The following is a 21,960-nucleotide window of genomic DNA, read 5'->3' as shown; positions in this document are numbered from 1 at the left end:
TTCTGTTAGTGTTTGTGATTAAGGTTCTGTTTGTGATTAACAGCACACTAGATGGTACATTAGTTGTGAAAAAGGCATTCAAAAATACTGGCATTTATAGTCATCATAGAGTTCAACAGGAGTATAAGTATAAATAATATTTAACTAGATCCTGATATTTTTTTCCCCACTAAATTTGATTAGTTCCTTGTAACCAAGACACTAAGGACAGTAGATAATAAAAATCCTAGTCACAGAGCAATAGTCTAATCTGGTAAATACAGTAAGATTCATTTCAAACAGACTTTATGACTCTAAACAAGCATCATACAGGTGCTTTTTGGACCCACAGATCGCCAGATGTGTTGCTACTGAACAAAAGTTTACTTCCAAGGGCTGGGAAGTATATTCGACCTCCTCCAAATTTTGTGATTCCTGTGGTTCCTTTGAGCGGCACTCTTTCTTTACTTCTCATTTGAATCCAGGTTAATAAACTTATCCAGATACTTAGTGGAACAAGTATTCTGGGTGCTTCTATACAACCAGGCCTATTCTCTACTGCCTGTTAGTCCATCTCTTAGAGACCTTAAAGGAACACTAGATGGTTAAATTATAGGCAAAACTTCAACTACACACTGGTTCAGTTTTTTGATCAAAGTAAAAATCACAAATGAGGGAGAAGTGAATAGCTCATGAGGCCAGCTCTGCCACAGCTGGTAGCAAATAGCAAGGAACCCATGTACATGTGCCCAAGCTCCTTTAGCTTTCACACGCTGGTCAAAGACTTAATCAACAGTCAGGAGGGTCCCCTGATTCATAGAATGTGTTCTGCTGCCATGTCCCATGTGACCCAACTTGATGGGACACCTGGGTGGGGGTGGCAGCCTCCTGGCGGGACACGTGCTCAACAAGCAGGACTGCTGTCTCACCCTTTCTTGTCCAAAGCAGCCACGTCCTCTACTCTCATGCCAAAGATGAACAGGTTCTCTTCCCCGGCTTCCTCGGCCATTTCCACATTGGCCCCATCCATGGTCCCGATGGTCAGTGCCCCATTCAGCATGAACTTCATGTTGCCTGTCCCTGAGGCTTCGGTGCCTGCAGTGGAAATCTGCTCTGATAGATCTGTGGCTGGAATGACTGCAAGGAAGGCATTAGTGATAGAATGAGTGGTTCTGTCTCTCTGGATCTGCTTATACAGTATCTAAGCATTCATCTGGCTGGTCTGTTTTGATCATTAAAGTAGTACATGCACATCAAGATAAATATTCAAATGGTGTAGGATGGATCCCATTCTTCCCCTTGACTCTAGCAACCACTCTTGCCCACTTCTGATGTGTTATCTTGGTGGTTATGGCCACAATGCTAAAAAGGTATATGCTTATTTTGTACTACCAGTCCATGGGGTCACAAAGAGTCAGACATGACTGAGTGACTAACACACTTTCCACATTGTCTCTCTGCTACAAAAGTTGACACTACTATGAAATAAAATTCTGTTTTATGGCAGGACAAGAAAAATTTAAACAAGAAAAATTTTTTTCTGCCTTTTGGTCTCCTCTCTCTCCTCTACTGTGCATTGTGTATCTTGGGTTATGCATGGACCAAACCTCCCCATCAGCAGAACTATCCCCATAGAATTTAAATTGATACAGCCACTATGGAAGACAGTATGGAGATTCCTTAACAAACTAGGACTAAAACAACCGTGTGACCTAGCAATCCCACTCCTAGGCATATACCCTGAGGAAACCAAAACTGAAAAAGACACACATACCCCAGTGTTCATTGCAGCACTATTTACAACAGCTAGAACATGGAAGCAACCCAGATGTCCATTGACAGATGAATAGATAAAGAAGTTGTGGTACATATACGCAATGGAGTATAACTCAGCCATAAAAAGGAACATATTTGAGTCAGTTCTAATGAGGTGGATGAACCTAGAGCCTATTATACAGAGTGCAGTAAGGCAGAAAGAGAAAGATAAATATCATATACTAATGCATATATATGGAATCTTGAAAGATGGTTCTGATGAATTTATTTGCAGGGCAGCAATGGAGAAACAGACATAGAGAACAGACCTATGGACACGGGGAGAGGGGAGGAGGGAGAGGGTGAGATGTATGGAGAGAATAACATGGAAACTTACATTACCACATGTAAAATAGATAGCCAATGGGAATTTGCTGTATGTCTCGGGAAACTCAAACAGAGGCTCTGTGACAATCTAGAAGGGCGGGATGGGGAGGGAGAGGGGAGGGAGGTTCATGAGGGAGGGACATGGGTATACCTGTGGCTGATTCTTGTTGATATATGACAGAAAACCACAAAATTTTGTAAAGCAAATGTCCTTCAATTAAAAAATAAATAAATTAAAAAAAAAAAAAGAAATATCCTCATAAAGAGCAACATGCTCCTAGCACCAATAAGACAGCTCCTTAAAAGATAACATTCCTTCTTGATCTTGTTGGGACATGATGACCTACTACTTTGTACTTGGCAGATCTGGATGGTGTAAACTGTCAGTAATATGGCATTTAGTGTAGAGCTCTGTCTCAAAAAAAATTTATAGAACTGCTTTGACTTCTAATGGGTGGAATAATGGGTTCTCAGAGCTTTCTGATCTGCAGTTCCTGGGTTATCCTCAATTTGGCTTGAATAAAATTTTCCATTTGTTTTGAATTGGAATTTTCCATTTCTTTTGATTGACTGATTAATTTTTTCATCAATCCTACACTTCTCTTCTCCCCCTTCTTCCATTCAGCTTCTGTTATGGCTTTATTTCTTCTATTTGATAACTTTATAAAATGAATATTGAAACTTCTCTTTCTTGATCCTTAAAATTCAGAATCTCTCCTTTAGCATCTGAGGAAACTGGATTGTGTCCTGTCTTCTACTTCTTATCACCCTCCTTCTACTTTGACTGCGGGGAAATAAGCCACAGGCAATTGAGGCATACCTGTGGCTTGATTCACACAGGAATCCTGCCTGCAGCATCCTCCCCACCCCACCCAATACAAAGCATAGGGCTTTGAGAGCTTATTTGTGGATTAGATATATCTTCATTTGCATCCATAAGAATCTGGCACTTTGTTCTTTATGCAGACAGTTCTTAAATTGTAACATCAGAGGACCCAAAAACACCTCAAAAAGAGAAAGGTCCCTTTTCAATTTGGGAAAAGGGTAAACACACAGTTGGCACATGTGTGTGGATGATGCTTCGTGATGCAAACTAGTAAAGGTCCCAGTGGAAGAGAAAGGGATGCTGGCTTCCTGCCAGTCGGGCTGTCCCCAGGTGGGGATGCCACGCCTGCTCTGAGTGCCTATCTGAGGCACATCTAAACCTAGGGCTTTGGCAGCCTGACATGTGTCCTCATTCCCCGCTGCCACCTGAACAAATGACAGCCCTTCTTTCCAAGAAGTTACCAGAACAATACCTGGGGACTGGGGAATTGGTGTTCTACTGCAAAACGGGTGCTGGGAACTGAAGATCTCTTTTTTCTTTTGTAGAGCAAAGTCTGTACTTTATCAAAATTTCAGGGCCACCTTCTCCAGCACCCAGCTTTGACCAGCAGGGAATAAAATGTGCTTGCAAATGTAACCTCTGATGTGGACTCTGGGGACACTCACCTCAGTGTCAAATGGGCCATCTTAAACATTCTTAGCCTAGGGTCTTATTCTGCCTAAGAGTGGCACCTTCTATCCTGAGTCACTGGCTCCCAAGGCCAGCGGCTCCATTTTCCTGTAGTATGCAATCCATCCCTAGACAGTGGCCCGGCCCCCATGGTCCGTGAGGACTGCACTACCTTTTTCCGCAAGAGACACTTTGTAGTTCTCCAGGAAGATGAGTTTCAACTTGCTTCCAACCACAGGGTCATTGTTTACCACCTCTGCCACTGATGTGATCAGCTTTATGATAAGTTTGGCCATGTGGTATCCGGGGGCAGCCTTGGGGAAGAGTGTGGACATGAGAGAAGGCAGGCATGAGGAAGTGGAGAAACAGCAAGAGAGGAGAGCCCCCACATCCCCAGGGAAGAGAATCAAACTTACTTTGCCACCGATTATAACCGTTCTGGGCACGAAGAGCTTCTTTGGGTCTTTCTTAATGCCTGAAAAAGATGGAGACAGAGGATGGAACTGATGACGGTGGACAGCAGGGGTGCTGAGACCTGCACCTCTGGGGGGCTGGCTGGGGGCCGCAAGGCCGACTCACGGTTGTACATGGTGACCACGTGCAGGCAGTTCAGGAGCTGTCGCTTGTACTCGTGGATACGCTTCACCTGCACGTCGAACATGGAGGACGGGTTGATCTTCACTTTGTACTCCTTCTCCAGGAACTGAGAAAACTTCAGCTTGTTCTCCTGTCGAGACAGAGCATGGGGCCAGAGCCCTTGAGACTCAGAAGGAACTGGTGCAGGGGGTGGTGGTGGTGGTCTGTTTTTAAACACTGGAGCATAAACCCTCCAAGCCAGCGGCCAGGAGAGAATCTGTGTGGGGAAGCCTCACCTGCTTCACATTGGAGATCTCGCGGAGGAAGATGTCGTCGCCCAGGAAGCTGTTCAGCTTCGTCAGCTGGCTCAAGTCCTTCACGTAGTCCTCCCCAATTTTCTTTCAGTTTAAGGCAAAAGGTGACTTTAATCAGAGAGGGCTGTCAAACCCACATGAGCAGTTTCTGTCCTTCTGTGGTGGGTGCTCACATTCCTAAAACTCATCTACACCCCACAACACAGAGGAAGGTTTCACTCACAGAAGATGCTAGAGATGATATGCGGGAAGAACACTGGCTAGTACCTCACACGTAGTTTCAGTGGTTTTTTTGTTGTTGTTTAGTCACTCAGGTGCGTCTGACTCTTTGCGAACCCCATGGACTGTAGTCTGCTCCTCTGTCCATGGGATTTCCCAGGCAAGAAAACTGGAGTGGGTTACTATTCCTCCTTCAGGGGAACTTCCTGACCCAGGGATGGAAACCACGTCTCCTGCATTGGCAGGTGACTCTTTGCCACTGAGCCACCAGGAAAGCCCATTAGTTTCAGTGGTACTGTTAAAAACAGAAAATCTACAAAAAAGGGTGACAAAAACTCAGGTTCTGCTAGTCATTTATATGATCTTAGTTATCCTCTTTTATTAAGTAGGGGTACCACCTGTGTGTCGTATGAGAACTGTTAACCAGGACTAGCTACATAATGTGTGGGACTTCCTTTTCTGGAATTGAGAATTTTAAGATGGCTACAGCAGAAAATGAAACCAAGCCAGTGCACACGGGGCTGCACAAGTTGCTGGCTTGCGCCTGAGGCCAGCCCTGTTGCAGCCCGGATTAGTAAATTGTGAGTGTGCTCCCCGCCTGCCACATTCCAGTCCCGCCCGGCTTCCCCTCAGCACTTCCCGGTTACCTCTGCTATTAACTCTGCCAGCCCCGGGTTGCAGAGTAAGAGCCAGCGCCTTGGAGTGATCCCATTGGTTTTATTCTGAAACTTGTCTGGTTCTAGCTCACTGAAGTCCTTGAATCTGGAGACAGAAGAGACACATCACTGAACTTGGCTGCAAAGGCAGGTTCCTGCATGCTGGATGAAGTTCAGAGTTACATTTAAGAAGCAGAGTATAGCCTTAGGAAGATTAAAAAGTGTAGGGAGGGGCTGACAGCAGCTATGGCTGTCATTCTAAAAAGAAATCCATTTGCAATTCAAAATAATGACAAGAAAAAAATCTAAATCACGCCCATATGATTTCCTGGCACTGACATATATATCAGACTTCTGAGCAGAAAGTTTTTTTTTTTTGCTCCTAAATCTAGAATTAGGATGGTTAAGAGAAGAAGGTCTTTTCCTTTTAGAGAACGGTTCTTTGTATAGAAAAAAAATACTTTAAAACATTTAATGGGGCCTTTCCTCATCTCCAGCAGTAGCCCTGCCTTTACTAGAACTGTTCTGTTACTGAGCAATGTGAGAACCACTGCGACAGGGACGGAGGCTCACACTTGGGTCTTCACGATGTCTGAGTGGATTTTAGCCACGCCGTTCACAGCGTGGGAGCCCACAATGCAGAGGTGGGCCATGTTGATCCTTTTGCCTCCTTCCTCTTCTATCAGAGACATCCTTCTCAGACGGTCGACATCTTTAGGAAACAAGGCAGCAATTTTCTAGGCAAAGGAAGAGATAGGCCTTACTGATCACTCAGGTTTCTGACAACCCTGGGGTAACATCACTCACTTCCCAACCAAAACCTTCCATGGAGTAAACATAAAACTTCACCCCCACAGAGAGGCACTGAGTTATTAACCCTGGGGAGATGCCATCCCTCCACTTCACAATATTTTCAAAAATATTGTTGTTAACAGAGCCCCACCCAGACTTGAATGCTTTTGATGTATCAATGTCCAAAAGATGTTTGGGCCTCAAGCTTGGTAAGAGGGAAGACTACAGCTACCCTTAACATATCTAGACCTCCTTCTCCAAAGGGTTATGAATCTGTCAAAGTGACTTACATCTAAGTGCTTCTGATTTATCTCGTAAATGATTTGCAAATGTCGAGGAAGCAACTTCTCCACCAGTGCTACAGGCCATCGCTCCAGGGCTTCTGGGAGCACGGTGTGGTTGGTGTAGGCGAAGGTCTTCTGGGTGATCTCCCATGCCTGGGGGACAGGGGGTTGGGGTTAAGGGGGAAGGGTTGTGTGTGTCAGCTGCTTCCCTCTGCAGAGAGGCTGCCTGTAGGTGCACCCCATCTCTCAGGCCAAACATTTCCTCAACTCTGGCCTGTCTGCAACAGGATAATTCTATCTGCACGTGTACTATTAGTAGGTTCCTGAATGGTATAGGTAGTGGGAACATGTTTTCTTGGGGGTGGAAAAAGAAAAAAAGCAGCAAAACTGTCCAATAAAACTTAAGACAGCATACTGATAAATCTTCTCTATAATCCTAACTTGTCTTTTGTTTATTAAATAAACAATATTTGAGAAATAAATCTTAAGTAATGTTCTGAGAAAGTACAAAATATGATTAAATTCAATGGGGACACTTTCAATTAGCTCTAATCTGAGGCTAGACAGTGTAATTTAGAATCCTTTTAAACACAGAAATGAGAAACACAATATAAGCCTTGATATAGCTACTGAGCTGTGTCCCATTAGAAAGGTGTTTATTTCTTAGTCTTACTCACTCCAAGAACTGAGAAATGTCAGCACCAGTGCAAAGTTCACCTTTCATTGTTGTAAGTTATCAACAGTGAATTATTTTAAAAAACTGCAAAAACGAGCTTTTGGCAAAATCTCTCAATCACAGATATTCTGGTCACTCAAAAGAAAAAGAAGCCAAACTCTCCAGACCTTGGACCAGGGCAGTTTTTCAATATCCACAAAAATCCTCATCAGCTCAGGGATGGCAAGTGCAGGGTGGGTGTCATTCAGCTGGATGGCAACCTACACGGGGAAAGGAGAGCAACATGAAGGTGGCCAGTGGCCCATCTCTGGCTTCCTTGTCCTTGTCCATCGCTCACACATGCACCAAACAAGACACCTACCTTTCATGGAACGCTTTAAGTACACTGTAGCTATGCAACTTTTTTAAAAATTGAAGTTGATTTAAAATACTGTGTCAGTTTCAAGAGTACAGCATAGTGATTCAGTTACATACATATATGTATACACATTTGTGTGTGTGTGTGTGTGTATTCAGATTATTTTCCTTTATAGATTCTTATAAGTTATCAAGTAACTTCCCCATGCTATACAGTAAATCCTTGTAGCTTATCTGTTTTATGTGTGTTTTATGTATAGTAGTGAGTATCTGTTAATCCCATAGTCCTAGTTTGTCTTCCCCCACCCATTTTGGTAACCACCAGTTTGTTTTCTATGTCTGTGAGTCTGTTCTGTTTTATATACAGATGCTCAGAGTTTTTAGCACTGAGACAGCTGATGAGTAAGTCTGAGGGAAGTCCTGATCCTCTCAGTGGTTCCCACCTGCATTCAGACTGAGTACTTGCCTGATCTGGGAAGGCATCAAACGCAGTTGCGGCGCTTTTGCTGGAGTCAAACTTGGAGGCTTTGAAACGTCGGATGACATCTTGCAAGGTAGCAGCCACCACAAAATACTCCTGCTTCAATCTTAGCTCCTTCCCTTCAAAAAACTTCAAGCCAGAGAGATTGAGTGAGAGGGTTCACACTAGGAGTGGCCAAAACATGACTGGTGTCACCTGCCCAGGGGCCTATAACATCTATGGGATGTCTGGTGGAAGACAGCAGGTTGAAGGCCAAGCATTAGCCTCCTGGAGCTCCATGAAGATGACAGTAAAGGATTTTAGAAAGGCATACTGATAAAGGATGAAGGGAATGGAGAGAAGACAACAGCAACAACTTTTTAGAAGCTGAAAAACAGATGGATAAATGGTAATTGAACCAGAAGATGCAGGAAAGCTGACTCTTGACCTAGTGGGAAAAAGCCAAAGGAATAGCCCAGTGTACACATCGAAGCTCCCCAAAGGCCCAGGAACTGTCAGCATTGTGTGCCTTTAGACATAGGGATGAAGAGGGGGTAAAAAGTTAGTTGAGAGTCTAAGAAGCAGCTGGCCTCAGACCTCATCTCCATTTCCCTCAAATGAACAATCTCCTTTGCCAACTCAGGCAGAAGGTGGAGGTCTATTCCCGGGAGATGGTTACGCAGGTGCAGATGGAGGCAGGGGTACCATCCCAAACTAAAACGGGGGAAGAGGGTTCAGTGAGAGTGTGTGTACTGAACGCTGATACTTTCAGCCTTCTTCTCCCAACCAAATTTGAGAACGCAGGCAGTTAGTGTTAATTCCACCGAGGAAAAAAGCTGCTAGCATCTTCTCCAGGGAATTTGGCCTGCCCAGAAGAGAGAAACTAAAGACATGAATTAAAAAAAAAAAAAAAAAGGACATGGATATGCAGAGCTCCACCAGGAAATGGCCCCAACAGGTCACAGGATAGTGAAGCCAAATAGATAAATCCCAACCAGAAGTATAAAGCTCCCCAAAGCTTGTCAGTACCTCTCTTTTTAATTTTAGTGGGCACTTAAGGGCCCTTAGCCATCTAAGAAAAACTTCTAAAAGATGTTGAAATAACAAAGGTTAACTTAGAAGAAACAGAGATTAGAGAAAAGAATGATTATAAGAATATGATCAATAATATCCTCAGATAGATTAGATATTGTATTTAAGAAATAAGAATAAGATGCTTTAAGTAAATATCTAGAGCAAAAAAAGACTACTCAAAAATTAAAACATGATAGCCAAAATGAAACACATTGAGAGAGTTTGTGATTGCCCATAAGGTGAGTAAGAAGACAGAGATGATAAATAAAAGACAAAAGGTAAGAAAGTTAAAGAACCAGCTGAGGATGTTTAATAATTCCAGATCACTTCTCAGAGAGCTGTAGTCCTGTGTTCCCAGACTGAAAGGGTACCCAGGCGTGAGGAGTGAAAACAGACTCACAGCAAAGCACCTCCCCCTCTAAAAAGACTTTCAGTGCATTTTAGTACAGCTGGAGATAGGGCATTTAGAGGGGGATAGAAGGAGAGGAAGAGGGAGACTAGAAGCTTTCAAAGGGGAAAAAAGCAGAATACAAACAAAAGATCAATAATTCAAATTGCACTGTATCTTTCAGCAACACCAAAAACTAGATTAAAAAAAAATCTTTGCATCTTTGATATCCAGGCAAACTACCAATGTGAGGGCAAAATAAAGACCTCTTTCAACACGAAAGGTCTCAAAAAAAATTGGCCTCACATGCACCCTTTCCCAGGAAGCCCCAAGCATTTGTATTATCCAAACAAGGGAGCAAACAAGCAAAAAGAAAGCGTGGGATCCTGGAAACAAATGACCCCAGAGAGCGTAGAGCACAGAGGTCCTTAGAACGGTTGGAGAGTCACTCCAAAGATGCCAGTGGAGCAGCCAACCAGGGGAGATCCAGAAGGGACTTCAGAAAGACCAAGTCAACAGAATACTGAAGGTGTCTGAATATATTGAGAGGAAATTTCTACAACTGGGGTAGAGTATAGGATAGATTAGGGCAAAGTACTCAGAAAACCAAGCAAACAAAACAAGCATCAGCTCCAGGAAAAACAAAAACTTTTTACAGAAAGGAAAAATACTGACATGATGATATGGAAGGGCATAGATCAGCTGTCTGTAGTGTTGACAGGTCATAATAATGTAAACACTAATTGAAGAGCTAGTGAAAATTACCATGTAATTATGTTGAGAGACTGTGTGCTGTGCTTAATCGCTCAGTCATGTCAGACTCTTTGTGACCCCAGAGTCCACCAGGCTCCTCTGTCCATGAGAATTCTCCAGGCAAGAATACTGGAGTGGGTTGCCATGCCCTCCTCCAGGGCAGATTCCTCTGAAATGTACTGAAGTTACATTGTTTCTCCCAAAGAAAAAATAACATATACCATTAAGTTCCTGATAATGCTGCAGCAAATCCACTTACTCCTCCTTGGAGACAGGTTTAACAGCAAGTGGATATCTAGTCTTAGGACCATTTATGTCCTAGTCCCCAAGATCCTTATTTTGGGGCATCTTTGTGGAGCAGACTACTAATTTGGTTGTTTCTGAGATTATTACTTAAAAAAAATCATTATAGCTTCTAGAAAATTATTTTACTCATAGAGAAGTTAGAGCTAAGTACATTTAAATCCACTAAGAATTGATAGTAGTCATTTGAGATTCAGTCCCAAGTGTTTTTTTTTAAACTAAGTTATTTTTAGTGTAAATTTGGGAATGAGCTGCAGTCCATGTGCTGCAGTCCATGGGGCTGCAAAGAGTCGGACATGACAGGGTGACTGAACAACAGCAACCTTTAAGAAAAAGTTTAACAAGATAAATCACTGGCATAAGAAACACGTGTCTGCTCCTGGGTCTGTTCTGAGGTCCACGACCCCCACCCCTCCGGGGGGGCAAAGGGGCAGAGGAGACCCATGAATGGGGGGTAGAGGATAGGCAGGACCCCTCCAGGGACTTCTGATGCTGTGGATGAAACTCCTGTTTGGAAAGGAAGAAGTGCTTCATCCCAGCTGCACCTCATCTTTTATATCCAGGTTTTGTTTTGAAATACACAGACAGAGTCTCCCAAATAGGGATGGGTGAAACACCAGTTCTGATTTCATGAACTGTACAAATTTATTTTCCTTACTGGGATAGGAGGGGAAATCTAGACAATGCAGGATGAGATATGGAGATTATTCCTCATTGACGGGTAAAAAAAAAAAAAACATTATAAAGTATGTGCTTTATGGCTGCTGAATAGGCACTTGTGAAATAAGTCGCTTCTGTTTCCACTGAGAAAGCCAGCTTGACCACTCACATTATCATTGGGATAGAGGACCCGGGAGATGTTCTCAGCCAGATTCCGGTCCAGCACGGCCTGAATGTAGTCTCCAACATTAACTGAAGGAAATGTTAGAAAAATCAATACACAGACAGGCCAGCTACTGTCTTCAGAACCCCCATGATCTCACCTGATGCTTGCTGAATACCCTGGTTGAATACCCCAACCTTTTTGGGACCAGGGACTGATTTTGTGGGAGACAATTTCTCCATGGACTTAGGGTGAGGGGGATGGTTTGGGATGATTTAAACACATTACATTTAGTGTGGATTTTATTTCTAATCTAATGCCACTACTGATCTGACAGAAGGTACTTGTCCATGGCCCAGAGGCTGGGGGCCTTCTGCCATGTGGGCTTCCTAAAATTCCTAAAAATTCAAAAGGATTTCAGCAAAACTTCAAGCTCTGATTTACAGGAGGGTCTATGAAGGTCAGACTGAAGGACTGCTTTAACCGTGTTCTCCATACCTGCTCCATAAAATGCTTAGTCACTAAAGAGTTCATATCAGAAACTCAGCTCACTTTGGTTCTAATTAGTAAAGAGAAAGGTTAAAGACACATGAACCCATGCTGTACTCACAGTCTCTGAGGTTAAAGTCATTGGGCGCCCGAGCAGACCAGAGGCGCATGGTGTTGACGGTGTTGTTAAGATACCCAGGCACTGGGGTGTCATATGGAAGAGCCAGGACCACCTGTGGGGTGAAACCAAAGCAGCTGCTCACTGTTGCCCAAGTAGGAGGATGTAGGTTGCACAGAGCTGGGAGACAGCAATGGGAATTTGTTTCCTGGCTCCATCACCAACTCAGATCGCATGATCCCTAAACCAAGACAAGGCTCCCAGGGCTGCAGTGTCCTTCTCTCACTGGAACAATTTGGATGGCTGGAATGACCCAGACAGATGGACCTCTACATCAGTGTCATGTTGACTTCCCTTTGTGTCCTTTGCCCTGATCTGGATGCAAATCTTTTGCATTTCAGATCAAGCCATTGTTCTAAGAATAACAAAATATGATGTGCAAAGTAGCAAATGTGAATCTGTACCCATTAAGAATAGTAATCAGGATAAGTTTCATGTTGGTTATTCAATGATCTGATTTCAAATATGGTGAAAAATCAATGGAATAGGAAATGTACAAAGATAAACATGACATATGATGTTTAAAATGCTATGCTAGATTTTTCACAGTTGCATGAAGAAGAGTTATTTTAGTGATCTAACAAATCAGCTGATAATAAGCTGAGATGGGTCTAAGAGGTGAGCTTTGGAAAATTTAGCTCAATATTTGTGATGGTCATGGAAATAGAGAACAGGAAGATGAACTGTGTTTTACATGACTTTAAAGTTTTTGTGAGAAAAGATACTTCTATTCCCTGCCTCATCAATCTCTAAGGAAGGGGAATGACAGATTGGTTGAACTGGTGGACGCTAGAGATCGTTTAGTGCTACTTACTCATTTCGGATATGAGGGGAATGAGGCTGAGAAGTGACCTACCCAAGGTCACAGACAAGTGGGAGTGTTGAAACCTAACTACAGATCTCTTTAATTTGGTCTGCTGAATTATAAATGAATGAAGGACTCTAGCCTATATCAATGACATACATTCAGTCATGTTTTCACGAACATCATAATCATAGAGTAACAAATCACACTGACTTGAATATCTTTTACTAGGAAATTAAGGTCTCTGGAGATTCTTAAAGCAAGTTGTGATCAATCAGGAAGTCATTTACAGAGTGGGACTGAGATGACTCATCTTTCTGACCCTGGAAGCATAACTGAGGCAGCTGGGGAAGCACGTGGCTCGCAAGTCCCTTTAGAGAACTTCGGGGAGAAATCACCACCTCGGAGCTGACACCAGGCTGTACTTTCTCTGGGATGCTCTCGCGGTGGTGGGAGCATGAGAGCCGGGACTCCCCTCGCGAGCCTGGGTACTTGCTCAGAGCTGTGGTGCAGTGTGAGGCTCTTCCTGAGAAATCCTTCTTTCCCTCTCTCTTCACAGGTGTCACACCTGTGCTGCAGTCTGAACAACTTCCCCCCTCCTCCTGTCCCCTTCCCCCTAAGCTTTCATAGCATTTCCGCAATAGGTTACTTGCACTTCTAATTCTCCCTGCCATCTGCTCCCCTGAGGACCTGAACTGACACAATAACGACACAGACAGTTCAATTTACGGAAGCCCTCACAAGAGGCACACGCCAGGTCTGACCTCACGCTCTCTGACCTCCCAGTTACAAATCTGGGGGCTGATCAGGCAATAGCATCAATCCATAAAGGTCTGCATGAGTAGGGTGAGCTCACTCTTTATTACATCTGCCCCATAACCTTGCCTTTGTGGGCACAGAAAAATACACTCTCCCCAATTGAATTTCTAGATATATTATGAAACTGTCTAGATGATGTATTTTGTAAATACATCATCGGGTCATCATAAGGTTATCAGTGGGACCTACAGAGTAAACAGAATACTTCCAGGATTGAATGTGTAAACTGCATACATTTAAATGGATCAGAAGCCTCTGGAAGTTTTAGACATCAAATACTTGCTAGTTTAATACTCAAAACATGTGAGAATTCTTTGCGCATATTAGCAATTGATTTGTTGCAGTTTTCCTGATCATATTTGTAAGCAACTGTAACTCAGACTGTGGTCTATTATTAACCAAAATAGAAGTGGAGGAGATATAAGGAAATGTCTTGAAATCACCGTATTAATTTATTCCTTATATCATTATATACAATGACCTATTTTAGCTTCTAATCCATTACTTCATAAACTGCAAAAAAAAAAGACTTTTTAAAAAAAGTTTTACTTTTCTGAACTGTGACTAGCTATGCATGGATTAGCAGGATAAAGCATTAGTTTAAAAGTCTGCTATAACATGGGTCTTGATTCTTCTAAGATAAAATGAAGCATTTATTTATGAAGATTAGTCCACAAACCAAGTGAATGTAGCATTACAAGACTGAATTTTGCCCCCGATTTTGCTACATAACAAAGAACATTTTCCTGGTCTTTACCACTTTCTTTAAGCTTTTAAAGAATGGCCAATGAGACATCTTTTCTGGCTTAAGACTGTATTTACTAAACAAGTATCTCAAGTGAAGCCTCCTGACTGGACAATGCAGTCCAACAGTTCTTAGGGGTTTTTTATCAGGAAGTATGAGGACAGCAAAGCACAGCTCCCCCAGTGGAGGGGCTGAAAAATAAATTGTTCAGTAACAGGGTAACACTCTGCTCTGCGTGTGTGCATGCTAAGTTGCTTCAGCTGTGTTTGACTCTTTGTGACTCTATGAACCGTAGCCTGCCAGGCTCCTCTGTCCATGGGATTCTCCAGGCAAGAATATTGGAATAGGTTGCCATTTCCTCCTCCAGGGGATCTTCTTGACCCAGGGATCACACCAGAAACCTAAGCCTCTTATGTCTCCTGCAATTGGCATGCAGGGAATGCCGGGGCTGGGGCAGGATCTGCCCCTGCCTGCCCATGCGCCAGGGGCAAGATAAATACACGTCCAGGAATTAAGTACACTTGGGTTGACACGAGCATTATTTCTCTAGCAGTGATCCGGCACATAATAACAGCATGAATTTTGCAATAGTTTGCGTTGTTTTTCTTGACTTTGTAATGAAGAATTTTGGTAATCCGTTGAATAAATACTTCAATTTTAAAATACTTACCCCTTAGAATTTACAAGTCAATGTACATATGGCAGTGGTGTGAGGAATGACATTTAACTTTATTTACTCTTGGTTTCAACAATGGTATATAAAACTAGAGAGCTAAGCATGCTAGGATTATAGAATTGATTAACCTCTGATAAAGTAGATGACAAAATGACCCTGGTAAGTCACTTGACCTTAGGGAAGTCACTTCTCTCTTGACCTCAGCACCCTGGTCTCCAAAATGAGTGGGTTCCACTCAGAGAAGTAACACATTTATTTATAAAAATACATTGGTATTCAATATACAATACACTATACTGAATACCATATACACATCAGACTGTGTTGTCCTCTATACAACGCTCAGTATGAGGGCGCTTGAAATACCTGGGTGTCGATCCATTTGGTCCCGGCCTCCGTGTTCTCTACTCTTCCATAGAAGTGAACAGGCAGCATGAACTCAGGGCGGGCCTTCTCCCAGGGGTTTCCATGCCTCAGCCAATCATCTGCCTCTTCTATCTGCAAAAAGGACATGGCTTATAATTTGTTTTTCAGGAGATGTGGACCTAACCCTTCAATTATATCAAATCAAAAATATTTTTGACTGGATCAACTCAGTACTGCTTTGGCAAGAAAGATGTTGGTTCTGTCAACCTCAGTTCATCTTTATTATCATACAGCCTAAATCAACAATACTTGGTAATAGTGCTCTAAATGTTTCATATATATTACTGTGTTTAATCCTCATAGCAATCCTGTAGGAGGGAACTTAACAACTTCTCCCTTTTTAAAGGGAAGTATAATTGCTCAAAGTTGCATGGACAGTGAATGATGCAGATAAGATTTGATGGTAGGTCTGTGGGTTCATCAATTGAAGAATTTGATGCTTTTGAACTGTGGTGTTGGAGAAGACTCTTGAGAGTCCCTTGGAATTCAAGGAGATCAAACAAGTCAGTCCTAAAGGAAATTAATCCTGAATATTCATTGGAAGGGCTGATGCTGAAGCTGAAGCTCCAATACTTTGGCCACCTGATGCGAAGAACCGACCCACTGGAAAAGATCCTGATGCTGGGAAAGATTGAAGGCAAGAAGAGAAGGAGATGACAGAGGATGAGATGGTTGGATGGCATCACCGACTTGAGGGACACGAGTTTGAACAAGCTCCAGGAGTTGGTGATGGACAGGGAAGCCTGTCGTGCTGCAGTCCATGGGGTCGCAAAGAGTCAGACCCAACTGAGTGACAGAACTGAACTGTGGGTTCTAAAGCCTGTGCCTTAACATCTGGGAAGCCAACTGTCTAGCTTGAGGGAAAGAGCGGCCTCCAGTGGTGTTCACTGTTGGATACCTGGACCTGATGGGTCCTACATCATGATGTTCTGTCAAGAGCTTTGTGCCTAGAAAGCACAGCATCAGTGGAGAAAAGCTACTCAGAGAAAGCTCCCCTAGTAAAGCTTATTTCAGTACAGGTACAGAACACGATAACTATTTTTTCCCATTTTTAAAAATTGAAGTATAGTTGATTTACAATATTCTGTCAGTTCCAGGTGTTCAGCATAGTGACAATACTTTTGCAGATTATATTCCATTATAGGTTATTATAAGACAAGAGGTATAATTTCCTGTGCTATACAGTGTATCTTTGTTGCTTATCTGTTTTATACATAGTAGTTTGTTAATCCCATACCCCTAATTTGTCCCTTCCCTCTTCCTTCTCCCATTTGGTAACCACAAATTTGTTTTCTATATCTGTGACTCTATTCTGCATATGCATTCATTTGTATTATTTTTTAGATTCCACATATAAGTGATAACATTGTATTTGTCTTTCTCTGTGTGACCTATTTCACTAAGCATAATAAGCATAATATTCTCCACATCCACCCATGATACTGCAAGTGGCAGCATTTCTTTTTTATGGCTGAGTAATATTTCATGGCATATATATACCATATCTTTATCTGTTCATCTGTTGATGGGCACTTGGGTTGCTTCCATGTCTTGACAATTGTAAACAGTGCTGCTATGAACATTGGGGTGCATGTATGTTTTTGAATTAGTGTTTTCATTTTTTCCAGATATATGCCCATGAATGGAATTGCTAGAACATATGGTAGTTCTATTTTTAGTTTTTTAAGGATTGTCCCTTGGGTCCCATAGTAGCTGCACCAACTTATATACCCACCAACAGAACACCATTATATTCTGTAGTTTGTTTAATTTAATCCTCACGTAATTTTGATCTGATAATGAACTATTACTTACAGTTCATTTAGAAAATAACACATACTAACAAGGTAAGGAATTTATTTTATTGATAATTTCAATGTATCCCCATGCAGTTACATCAGTTTATAATAAAATATTTCTTATACAATTTTTAAAATCAGAATTTGTATTTATGGCATCCTGGACATCAAATAAATTTTGTTTTCTATAAAGAAACATAAAAATACCAAAACAAGGACAAAACACATGGTGGGAAGTGGGTACATTTTTAAAGTTATTATTAGTGAAAACTTTAAAATATTGTATATATACTAAAAGATGGAATTGTGTTCTGGAAAGAAGGGAGGGTTAAGGTTTTTTAATACAAAGTTCTGTTGTCAATGAGATTACTCCAAATATAGTTATTTTACCTATTTGCTTCCTCACCCTTCCCTCATAGAAAACTCAGCTTTAGTTTAAAGAGATATTAATTATGAATTATCACACAATGCTGGATGCTTCATGATCATCTACATATGAGTTCAGTGTCTGCCCCAGGCAGTGTGGAAAGAAGTGAACAAACACAGCTAACTTTTGAGATATTAGACAAAACATTAATGTCAACAGCCAGACAAGCTAACACATATCCATTTATTCAAACACTGATCATGACTTTATATTGGGAATGCCAGTAGACTGCCCATTAACAGGAACTAACAGCAACATGATGAATGAAGAGGGGACTCACAGAAACAACATCTTTAGATAGAAAGTCTGGAGTTAGAGAGCTGCTGGAGACAGGAGAATGTAGCAGATGCAGGAGGAAGCCTAGGGAAGGCTGGACCTAGATGTGAGCTAATCAGTAAAATGTATCCTGTTCAAATGCAGAGTCTCAGGCAGTATGGGGAGGGGGTCCCAAAATTTGCATTTAAGAATCTGCATCTTAACATGAAGACACTGGGTACATGGTGCAGTTAGGAGCTATACGGTGATACAAAGTTAGGAACTATAATTCAGATCTGAGACTTCCGCTATCCCCGTCACAGAGAGAACAACAAAAAAGACAATGAAAATTTAACAAGGAAAGGACTGAATTTTTATCAGTTGATAAGAGATTGGTAAAGTTAAAGCCCACTAGCTCATATTAATAACTAGAAACTTGATGAAAAATAAATGAGAATATCCACAAAGCATCAAACATCCTTAATTGCAACACACTTCATGATGCACTTAGGCAAGGGGGAGGTTCTGGGTTTCAAATAGTAATAATGTGAATACTGCTTTCTGTAACAGGAATGAACCTTTGGGCCTAGATGCCTCGTTTTAGCATGCAGGACTGTTGTTAATAATACACCTCCAGGTTGTACGTGAACCAGGAGGACAGTGAGGGAGAAACAGCTTTCCTCTCAAAAAATGTGCACAGGTTAAGGGGACAACATATTTTCTGCTGATAAATGCAGCAGAATCAGACTGTTCTCCCCTCAAGCAGAATGAAATGCCCATAGAAGAGGAATTGAACTCCGGGCTTCCCACCACCAGCCCCTTCCAGCCTCCCGTGCAAGTCAGAGGCCACATTTGCTCTTTTGAGGACACCCTGTTAAGTGATAAGGGACTGACTAGTCAGCCAGTCACTCTCAGTGCAATCCAGTGTTGGTCTGATTTTTCCCCACCAAATAATGGCTGATTTTAATTCCACTGGGTTACTTAACTCATTCTGTAGGAGAATAGAACTCCTAGCTTGCTATTCTTCATTGATTCTCTTCTCGATTTTGGCAAGGAATCTGTCAATAATTCCCTCGATTATACAAAGCTTGTTTTTAAGGTAAATTCAAGCATAGATATTTCATAAACACCAGCTGGTCTAAGCAGATCAGAGGAGAAAGAGAGAACTGCCCCCCACCCAATCCACAGAGGCTGTGGGGTGGTGATAAACCTCCTCTCTATCCTGCTTCCTTCTAACAAATTAGCCTGTAAATTTAGATTTCCATGTAGCCAGTGATCCCTGAATGCCCCAGCTTGCGGAGCCATATGAAGAGCAGGGGCCAGATGGGAGGAGAGCTTTCATTTATATCCAAGTGGGCTGTTTGGATCTGAACATCCCAGATGAAAAGGAGCTGAGACAAAGCAAGCAGAAGACTTGGAGTGAGGAGCAAAGTGCCCCTCTGGGTAGGGGTGGGGAGTGTGTGGCAGCTGGATCTGGCATCTTCCTAGAGAAATTACTCAATGGACTCTATTCCAGCCAGCATGGAAGCAGAGGTCAGCTCAGGGTCTCAGTCAGTGATTGAATACTAAGAAATGCTTTTCCTCTCAATTGTGGGCTACACAGGACATGAAGAACCAGTGAGTAAAAATCAGGTGGTGTCAATAAACTTTGCTGTCTGATGATATCAATCATTGAAAAATGATTCTGGGGAACACCAAGAACTCAACAATGGCCACAAGAAGCTTGCTGGGTAATGTGAGTTGTGCATGGCTAGTCAGAGCAGGCTGGGCACAGGCTCCAAGAGACAGAAGCTTCCAGCAGATGGCTCGATTCAACTCTGAGATTTCTCCTGCCAGCATATTTTTCCACACAGAACTTTAGCATTTGACTGTTAAACTTTAATGCGAGGCTGTCGCAACTGTCTTTCCCTCTTTTCCTCCCAGTGTCCAGTCATTTTCAGAGAGCTATTCCTGATAAGGTTTCTATGATCCCCAGTAGAGTTCAAGGTAGGTCAAGCATTTTAGCAATAAAATTATTTTCCTTGAGGGCAGGATGGAGTTCACAAAGAACACTTTGTTACTCCAAATCTTCCTTGAAGAGAGCCTTCAAAAACTGAAAGTCCATCACCCTTTAAAAATCTTCCTAGCCTGTGCAATTTTCATCAGCCTTTTCAATGGTAAGAGCAACCCTGTAGCTGATGTGAGTAGGGGAGTGACCATGCGCTGAAAAAGCATGTTGCTTTCCTGAAATACATATATATTTAAATGGAAACAGTTTCTTTTTTATGGTATGATCTATTTTATCTGTGCTCTTTAAAATCCCATCCCAGTGAGCAATGGCTATGGTAGATAAAATTAGGTGTCTTTCTGACTCAATTTCAAGTTATAACAAAAGAAGTGATGAAGGATAGTGAAGCTAGCTTTGGAGACTAGCCAAAGCCATCTTTTCTTTTTCCCTTAAAACACTGGAGATATATACTTCTTGGTTCTCACAGGAGAGAAGAGATGGTTTCCTGGAATAAGGACATTTAAAGGCAGCAAATGTCAAAGGTGTGAATAACAGAGTGGCCTTTCATAAGACTGGGGAAAATGCACTTGAAAGAATTTTCTTGAGATTGAGCAGCTGAATTTAAAAAGATATCTTTAAATCTTTCAATTTAAAAAGAAAAGTAAAAAATAAAATCCTTAAACATTTTGGGGTATAATGAGTATCACACAGGATACAAAGACAGAATGGATACCATGTATTGCTTGGTTATGATGTGTTAAAATCTTGGTCCTGCTGGAAATGCCTGCCAAGCTCGGCTTCTTACCATGTAACCCTAGATTTCTTCATTGTAGAAGGCAGCCAATTATTTTTATAACTTTTTACGATTATAAAATACACATTTCTTATAGACTATGAGTAATGTAGAAGAATAAAAAGATAGTCAAAGTCACACATAATCCTATCTCCCAGAGATAATTAATTACTATTGAACCTTTGAGATATATATATATATATATACTTTTTTTCCCCTAGCATTTTATCTTTTTTGCTTCCTTTGTATAGGTCATACTATTCACATGATCCTATATCCCTTTTTTTCAACTAACATAAACAATTTCCCATTTTACTATAATTAATCAAAAACATGATATCAATGGCTATATTAATATATCATAAGTAAGTAAGTAAAGTCGCTCAGTCATGTCCAACTCTTTGCGACCCCACGGACTGTAGCCTACCAGGCTCCTCTGTCCGTGGGATTTTCCAGGCAAGAGTACTGGAGCGGGTTGCCATTTCCTTCTCCAGGGGATCTTCCCGACCCAGGGATCGAACCTGGGTCTCCAGGACTGGAGACAGACGCTTTACCGTCTGAGCCACCAGGGAATTAATATATTATACAATGCCACAATTTGTTAAAGTATCCTCCTTTTATTAGGAAAAATTAACATTCTTGAGTACCTACTTGTGTGCCAGACATTTTACATATTTTTATCATAATTTTGGGAAGGTGGCATCTCCATTTTGCAGACAAGAAAACCCAGGTTCAGAGAAGTTAGCTAACCTAATCAAGGCAGCATAACTCATAAGGGTAATGAGTTGCAGTTAGGCCTCAAATTAGAAATGAGATCTCAAATTAGAGCTCAAATGTTTTTCCTACCCAATACTGCCTCTTAATTGGTTTAGGAGTAGCTGAAGATATATTGGTGGTGGTGGTTTAGTCGCTAAGTTGTGTCCGACTCTTTCAACCCCAGGGACTATAGCCCACTAGGCTCTTCTGTCCATGGGGTTTCCAAGGTACGGATATTGGAGTGGTTTGCCATTTCCTTCTCCAGGGATCAAACTCAGGTCTTCTGCATTGCAGGCAGTCTCTTGCATAGCAAGCAGATTCTTTACCAACTGAACCACCAGGGAAGACCCTGAAACTACACTGGTCCTTAACAAAATTTGGAAGCTTGTCTTTCAATAGGTTCTCAGTATTCTCCTTCTGGGACTTTCCTCAATGCAACCTCTCATCAAATCAAATCATTCAGTACCTACTCTCCTTGGCCCAGAAAGTGTCCAAATACTGAGGGAGGAGAAAG

General features: G+C 41.9%; 1 protein-coding gene across 1 annotated transcript in view; it reads right to left on the bottom strand.

Moving 5' to 3' along the window:
* Positions 1-21,960, bottom strand: part of PYGL (glycogen phosphorylase L) — a 50,106-nt gene that overhangs the window by 16,669 nt on the left and 11,477 nt on the right. The window contains exons 5-17 of the mRNA XM_061157385.1: positions 15,370-15,501; positions 11,902-12,013; positions 11,298-11,380; positions 7,957-8,100; positions 7,301-7,393; positions 6,464-6,610; positions 5,955-6,118; positions 5,373-5,487; positions 4,489-4,590; positions 4,196-4,343; positions 4,033-4,091; positions 3,789-3,930; positions 909-1,116 (exon numbers count right to left, since the gene is read on the bottom strand). Coding sequence (XP_061013368.1) covers positions 909-1,116; positions 3,789-3,930; positions 4,033-4,091; positions 4,196-4,343; positions 4,489-4,590; positions 5,373-5,487; positions 5,955-6,118; positions 6,464-6,610; positions 7,301-7,393; positions 7,957-8,100; positions 11,298-11,380; positions 11,902-12,013; positions 15,370-15,501 — 1,649 coding nt within the window. The remainder of the gene's footprint in view (positions 1-908; positions 1,117-3,788; positions 3,931-4,032; positions 4,092-4,195; positions 4,344-4,488; positions 4,591-5,372; positions 5,488-5,954; positions 6,119-6,463; positions 6,611-7,300; positions 7,394-7,956; positions 8,101-11,297; positions 11,381-11,901; positions 12,014-15,369; positions 15,502-21,960) is intronic.

Source organism: Dama dama, chromosome 12 (genome assembly GCF_033118175.1).
Source record: "Dama dama isolate Ldn47 chromosome 12, ASM3311817v1, whole genome shotgun sequence".
NCBI classification, from domain to species: Eukaryota; Metazoa; Chordata; class Mammalia; order Artiodactyla; family Cervidae; genus Dama; species Dama dama.
Note: the sequence above shows the minus strand (reverse complement) of the source record. Positions and strands in the feature narration are given on the sequence as shown.